We start from the raw sequence: 7,359 nt of genomic DNA, 5'->3' as shown, positions 1-7,359 counted from the left end.
TTTTCGGGTTCCAACAAAGGATCAAGAAAGGACTCCATGACCATAGATCAAAGCTTGGTCTTTATAGGCAAGGGACCTTGATTAATATTTAGTTTGTAGTGTTTTGTACTTCCTAACCTGTTGTCACGCCCCCTCTATTGTCGCAGTTGTTTGTGTTTGCAACGTTTAGCTTAACAAAAAGATACTGAAAAGGCTGAAAAAGCTGCCTTAACAGGCTTTGAATCATCTATTGAAAACCTTGCTAGTGCTATTTTCTAGGTACTGGTAGCTCCCTCACCAGAACACAAAACATGCAAATCAAATGAATTATTTTGGAAATTTCCCATTTTCAATCTATGTTTGGCAGAAAAGCCAAGAAAAGGTGGGATCCATCGGCAGAATTGCTTGATTCTTCCCGCTTTTACTCACATGCCTAAAGGCACATTTGTAAAAGATAATTATAACATTATTGGTGCATAGAACAAGCGACGACATCACAAGTCCTTGTTTGTTTGTCCCACAAAGCAACTTGCAAGATGGCGAGTACTTGTTAAAGTGTTTGCTCACTTCTTCATTATCTTCAAAAAAATGTCTCTAGCCAATTCTTGTGCACTGCTCCTCCTCTTCTTTCTTACTCTCTCCCTCTTCATTACCTGCTCCACCGCTGCTAACACCATCGGTGTAACCCACACGACAGTGGCTGTGGCTGCTGACAATGTCCCTTTTCCAAAGAAAGTTGCCACCTTCCTCCCTAGCGATATTTCTCCACCTACTGAGAAGTATTGGTACTCAAGGTTGCCCAACACTCCATTGCCAAAATCCCTGAGATATCTTCTACAACCTGGTCATTATCCTTCAATCACCAGAGAATTCGCTAATGAAAACGTAAGTTTTATTCCTACCCTAAGATCCTATAGAGTACTTTATAGGATAAAATATAAAAGAGGCGACAAAAAATCCCTAAACTCTGCCCTCCCTGACTCAACGATATTCTACCAGTACGACGATCTCCATCCAGGTAAAAAAATGAAAGTTCTTTTTACGGAGAGTGCAACCAAGGTTAGTTTCTTGCCTCGTCAAGTCGCAGAGTCTATACCATTTTCAAGTGACAAAATACCAGAGATTTTGAAGTACTTTGCACTAGAAGTCAACTCAAAAGAGGCTCAGGTTATCAGAGAAGAAATAGGAGGATGCGAGGAGCCAAACATGGAAGGAGAAGACAAATATTGTGCTACATCTCTAGAGTCATTAATTGATTTTAGTGTTGAAAGGCTCGGCCAAAATGTTCGGGTACTCTCGACCGAAGCAGGCAAGAAGCAAGAGTATACGGTTTCAGCCGCAGTGAAAATGATTGGAGATCATAAAGCAGCAGTGTGTCACTAGATGAGATATCCTTATGCAGTGCACTATTGCCATGTAATTGTAATTAATTCAAGAAGATGTGAAATGATGAAGAAAGAGAGAATTTACATGAAGGACGAAATCTTCACTGTGTATTTCAAAATAATTCACTGTCTTACCTCTTTACATTATGCACTGCTGTATTTATATAATGCTTAATCTAACAACTTCTTAACACACTAAAGCGTTCTATACATTTATAACAGAATGGGAGAATCTGCTGTATTTACAATTCTTGTTACAGCTGCCAGAGTGGCAGGCGGCTGGTGTGCAATTGTTGTAACGTCCTGCATGACATGCTTGGTGCTGGCTGAGTGGCATGCATTTAGTGTGTCGTCTAATACCCCCCACAAGATGGAGAATAAAGATTAACTATTCCCATATTGAATAAGTGTGTCATAAAAAGAGAAGAAGGAATAGCTTTGGTAAAGATGTCTGCGAGTTGACACCGAGAGGCAACATGAGTAGTTGTAATGCTGCCATCTTGTATCTTGTCACGAATGGCATGACAATCCAATTCGATATGTTTTGTTCGTTCATGGAAAACCGGGTTGGCAGCAATGTGCAAGGCAGCCTGATTGTCACAGTAAAGCTGGGCTGCTTGAGGATGAGATACACGAAGGTCCTGAAGGACATAACGAAGCCAAGTTAGTTCTGAACAGGTGGAAGCCATAGACCTGTATTCTGCCTCAGCTGATGAACGTGATACGATGGATTGTTTCTTGGATTTCCAGGAAATAAGGGAGTTGCCAAGGAAGATGCAGTAACCCGTGACGGACCGCCTAGTATCAGGACAAGAGGCCCAATCAGAGTCATAAAAAGCTCTGAGTTGAATCTGTGAAGAAGAAGACAATAGAATGCCCTGACCAGGTGCAGACTTAATGTAACGAAGGATTCGGTGAGCTGTGGCGAGATGTGTAGTCGTGGGATTGTCCATATACTGACTGAGAATCTGAACAGGATAACAAATATCGGGTCTGGTGATGGTGAGGTATAAAAGACGGCCAATGAGGCGGCGATAGGTGCTAAGATCAGGTAATGGAACCCTAGAAGTCTTGCTGAGCTTGAAGTTTTGTTCAAGGGGCAATTTGAGAGGTTTGCTGGCCAAGGTACCTGAATCAGCCAAGATGTCAAGAGCATACTTTCTTTGGCAGAGATGAATACCGGTCGGAGATCTAGCAACTTCAAGGCCGAGGAAATACCGTAAGCATCCAAGGTCTTTAATTTGGAATTGGCTATGCAGAAAGGTTTTAAGGGAGGCAATGGAAGAGGAACAATTACCAGTGACGATAATGTCGTCAACATAAACCAGTAAAGCAAGAAATGTGGTGCCAGTCACTTTAGTAAACAGGCTGTAGTCAGCTTTAGATTGTGTAAAACCAAAAGTAATAAGAGATAGGGAAAGTTTGGAATACCATTGGCAGGAAGCTTGCTTGAGTCCATATAGACTCTTAAGGAGCCGGCAGACTTGATGAGGGCCACCGATAGAGTAACCAGGAGGTTTGTGCATGTAGATTTCTTCCTCTGGATCACCATGAAGGAATGCGTTATTAACATCAAATTGGAAAAGGGACCAGCCCTTTATTGCTGCAACAGATAGAAGAACTCTGATGGTGACAAGCTTAGCAACAAGGGAGAAAGTTTCAGTATAGTCAATTCCAGCTTGCTGCGAAAAACCTTTGGCGACGAGCCGAGCCTTTAGTCGCTCAACACTGCCATCAGCATGAAACTTAGTCTTGTAAACATATTTACAAGCAATGGTGATCTTGCCATGAGGAAGATCAGTAACAGTCCAGGTTTGATTATGTTCCAAGGCACGCAATTCATCACTCATGGCTTTGCACCAACCAGGATGTTTCACGGCTTGTTTGTAAGTAGTAGGATCAGTGTGCATGGAGACAGGGAACACTTGGACAGTGACTGAGAAGGCATAGCGAGGGAGGCCTGGTGATGAAAATCCTGCAAATATTGTGGTGCTCGTCTGATCCTAGTAGACCGGCGAAGGGTAGATTCAGAAAGAGGGACAAGGGCAGGTGTGGTGTTTGACATGGGGATGACAGAATCAGCAGTTGCTGGCTGAAGGATAACGGTAGAAGGAGAAGGAGCAGAAACATTAGGATTGAGAGTAGCAATAGAAAAATCAAGAGTGTTGGGCAAAGGTTTAGTGAACACAAAAGTTATGTTGTCAGATGGAAGTGTAAGAGAATGAAAAGGAAAAATGGATTCATGAAAGACAACGTCTCTAGAGATAAATGTGGTATGAGATTGTAGATCAAGTAATTTATACCCTTTAATGCCAAAAGGATATCCAAGGAATATGCACATGCGACTACGAGGGTCAAATTTCTTACGTTGTCGTGAAAGGGTGGAGGCAAAACAAAGAGACCCGAAAATCTTTAAATGGGCATAGGTGGGAGGTTGATTGAATAAAAGTTCAAAAGGTGTCTTGTGTTTAAGTAAGAGGCTAGGAGTGCGATTGATGAGATATGTGGCTGTTAAAACGCAATCACTCCAATATTGAAGTGGAAGGTTGGCTTGAAATCTTAGTGCACGGGCAACATTGAGAAGGTGTTAATGTTTGCGTTCTACAATCTCGTTTTGTTGGGGTGTTTCAACACAGCTGGTTTGGTGAATGATGCCTTTGGTATGAAAAAAATCTTTCATGTGAAATTCCCCCCCATTATCACTTCGAAAGATTTTGATTTTACAATTAAATTGAGTGTCAACTAAATTGGCAAAGGATTCAATGTTACATTTAGTGTCTGCTTTAGTGGGAAGAAGATACAGCCATGTACTGCGGGTGAAACCATCAACTAAAGTGAGAAAATATTTAAAACCATCATAGGAGGGAATGGAGCAGGGTCCCCATAGGTCACAATGCACAATCTCAAAAGGTTGTGATGCACGGTGAGAGCTATAAGAAAAAGGTAAGCGATGAAGTTTTGTTAAGGGACAAATACAACAAGGTTTTTCATTGGTAACAGAAATATTGGTTTTTACTACAGGATCTGTGATTGAAGACAAAACAGGAAAAGATGGATGGCCTAGACAATGCCACAATTCGGAAGTAATTTGTTTAGATGAATTGTATCGGGTGTGCGATTACATGGCAATAGTGCACTGCATAAGGATATCTCATCTTGTGACACACTGCTGCTTTATGATCTCCAATCATTTTCACTGCGGCTGAAACCGTATACTCTTGCTTCTTGCCTGCTTCGGTCGAGAGTACCCGAACATTTTGGCCGAGCCTTTCAACACTAAAATCATATTAGACGACACACCAAATGCATGCCACTCAGCCAGCACCAAGCATGTCATGCAGGACGTTACAACAATAGCACACCAGCCGCCTGCCACTCTGGCAGCTGTAACAAGAATTGTAAATACAGCAGATTCTCCCATACGGTTTCACAAAGAGTATCGGGTCTGTGGCTCCTGTATCGATGATCCAAGGTGCATGAGAAAGAGAAAGATTAGTGTGTGCATGAGCATTTAAACAAGAATGGATACCAGATACGGGAGGAGAGAGAAAAATATCAGGTGGTGTGTCGTCTAATTGAGTCATTAATTGATTTTAGTGTTGAAAGGCTCGGCCAAAATGTTCGGGTACTCTCGACCGAAGCAGGCAAGAAGCAAGAGTATACGGTTTCAGCCGCAGTGAAAATGATTGGAGATCATAAAGCAGCAGTGTGTCACAAGATGAGATATCCTTATGCAGTGCACTATTGCCATGTAATCGCAGACACAGAGGTTGATGAGGTTCCATTAGTGGGTGCTGATGGCACAAAAGTGAAAGCTGTAACGGTTTGCCACCTCAACACATCAGCTTGGAGTCCAGACCATATGGCGTTTCAAGTTCTCAAAATTAAGCCAGGACCTGCTGTTTGTCACTTTCTAGATAGTGATACTCTCGTTTGGGTGCCAAAGAAGGATAAAATAATGACTCCATGACCATAGGTAAAAGCTTGGTATTGATCAGCAGAGGGCTTTAATAAGTTGCTTCCTTGCTGTCGTTGCTGCTTATAGTATGCATGTACTTCCGTCCCTTTCCCTGTTGTCGTCGCTGTTTATAATATGTATGTACTTCCGTCCCTTCCCTGTTGTCGTCGCTGTTTATGTTTGTCATACACACGCGACTCCATGACCATAGGTAAAAGCTTGGTATGGATCAGCAGAGGGCTTTAATAAGTTTGCTGCCTTGCTGTCGTTGCTGTTTATAATATGCATGTACTTCCGTCCCTTTCCCTGTCGTCGTTGCTGTTAATAATATGTATGTACTTCCGTCCCTTCCCTGTTGTCGTAGCTGTTTATGTTTGTCATACACATGCACCCCCTCACCCTGCTTTAGTGTGGAAGCCCTGGTTTTCTTAAGAAGAAGGTGATCCTGAAAAACCAGCCTTATCAGGTATTCACATTCAGAAGTACAGTTGCAATTTGGTATTATGCTTAGAAAATGTGCTCCCATAATCAATGGAAGAAACCTCTGTCAATAACTATAAGAAAAAAAAAAAAAAACATGTATCCATATATAGTAGAAAAAACATGGCAACCACAAAATATTTGATTATATTGTTTCACAGGGGACTGCCATCAACTTCATCCTGATACAAGATAACCATAAAAAAAACCCAGCCTCAACGATATTCTACCAGTACAACGACCTCCACCCTGGCAAGAAGATGACATTTCTTTTTACTAATAGAGGAACCAAAGTTAGTTTCTTGCCTCGTCAAGTCGCAGAGTCCATACCATTTTCGAGTGACAAAAATACCAGAGATTTTGAAGTAGTTTCCACTAAAAGTCACCTCAAAAGAAGCTCAGGTTATCAGAGATGAAATAGGAGGAGCCGAACATGGAATGAGAAGACAAATAATGTGCAAAATCTCTTGAGTCATTGATTGATTTAGTGTTGAAAGTCTTGGCAATAATGATCGGGTGCTATCGACTGAACCAAGCAAGAAGCAAGAGTATACTGTTTCAGAAAAAAAGGGAAAATGATTGGAAAACATAAAGCAATTGTGTTTCATTAGATGAGATACCCATACGCATACGCAGTGCACTAATGCCTTTTACTCGAAACAAAAAGATCCATGGGTGCTGATGTCGCAAAAGTGAAAGCTGCAACAGTTTGCCCCTCAAATCATCAGCTTGGATTCCAGAGCATCTGGCGTTTGAACTTCTCTAAACTAATCCAGGACCGGGAGTTTGACATTTTTGTGGTTACTGACAGTCTTTCTCAGGTTCCAACAAAGGATCAAGAAAAGACTCCATGGCCATAGATCAAAGCTTGGTATTTATAGGCAAGGGACCTTGATTAATATTTAGTTTGTAGTGATTTGTACTTCCTAACCTGTTGTCACCCCGCCCCCCCCCCCATTTGTCGTAGTTGTTGGTGTTTGCAACGTTTAGCTTGACAAAAAGATCCTGAAAAACCTGCTTTAACAGGCTTTGAATTATATATTGAAAACCTTGCTAGTCCTATTTTCTAGGTACTGGTAGCTCTTTCACCAGAACATTCTTCTGTGTTTTTGCCAGTTGCTGGCTTGCTGCGTTATCCCATCTGTGTCCAAGTTTTTTTTTTTCGCTGTGAAGTAACTAAAATGCTAAGAGATGGGACATTTTGGATGATGTGTGTGCTTCTTACATGTGATCCTGTATGAATTGAGGGGGTAAAACAGGACTTCAAAGCTGGCCTTTGTTCCTGTTCATCAGGACTGGGTTTGTTTCCGCGGGTTCCCGGAGGAGACCCAGAGAACCTATCTTGTGTACTCTCAGGTTTTATGTTATTTTTCTATTCGAATTAGGATTTTGATTATTATTATCCTGTAAAATTCGATTTAATAGTTATTTAAGAAGTTACATTCTCTATTCTGAGAGCAAACTATTAGAAAAGAATTACTTACTAACAAAACTCTCTGCTTGATCCATTTTGTAAAAAATCTAGTTTTTCTTGTTTTTTCATTCATATTTTTTAAG

The 7,359-nt window shown here is 41.3% G+C and overlaps 1 protein-coding gene and 1 pseudogene across 1 annotated transcript; both read left to right on the top strand.

Moving 5' to 3' along the window:
* The first annotated feature begins 539 nt into the window (after positions 1-539).
* LOC118047405 (BURP domain protein RD22-like) lies at positions 540-5,669 on the top strand. Its single transcript, XM_073406733.1, has 2 exons — positions 540-1,250; positions 4,971-5,669. Exons 1-2 carry the CDS (start codon positions 568-570, stop codon positions 5,332-5,334), a joined length of 1,047 nt encoding a protein of 348 aa, XP_073262834.1. The 5' UTR covers positions 540-567; the 3' UTR covers positions 5,335-5,669.
* Positions 5,524-6,749, top strand: LOC118047403 (BURP domain-containing protein 3-like; annotated as a pseudogene).
* Positions 6,750-7,359: the final 610 nt, after the last annotated feature.

This window comes from Populus alba, chromosome 19 (assembly GCF_005239225.2).
Source record: "Populus alba chromosome 19, ASM523922v2, whole genome shotgun sequence".
In the NCBI taxonomy this organism is placed as follows: domain Eukaryota; kingdom Viridiplantae; phylum Streptophyta; class Magnoliopsida; order Malpighiales; family Salicaceae; genus Populus; species Populus alba.
The sequence above is the reverse complement of the archived record's forward strand: the minus strand, read 5'-3'. Positions and strand labels throughout refer to the sequence as shown.

What these genes read in the sequence shown, in the direction of transcription:
- LOC118047405 (XM_073406733.1), top strand. Translation starts at nt 568, where the DNA reads ATGTCTCTAGCCAATTCTTGTGCACTGCTCCTCCTCTTCTTTCTTACT. An exon ending in ATTGATTTTAGTGTTGAAAG is followed by an intron (nt 1,251 to 4,970) that starts GCTCGGCCAAAA and finishes TAGTGTTGAAAG; the next exon opens with GCTCGGCCAAAATGTTCGGG.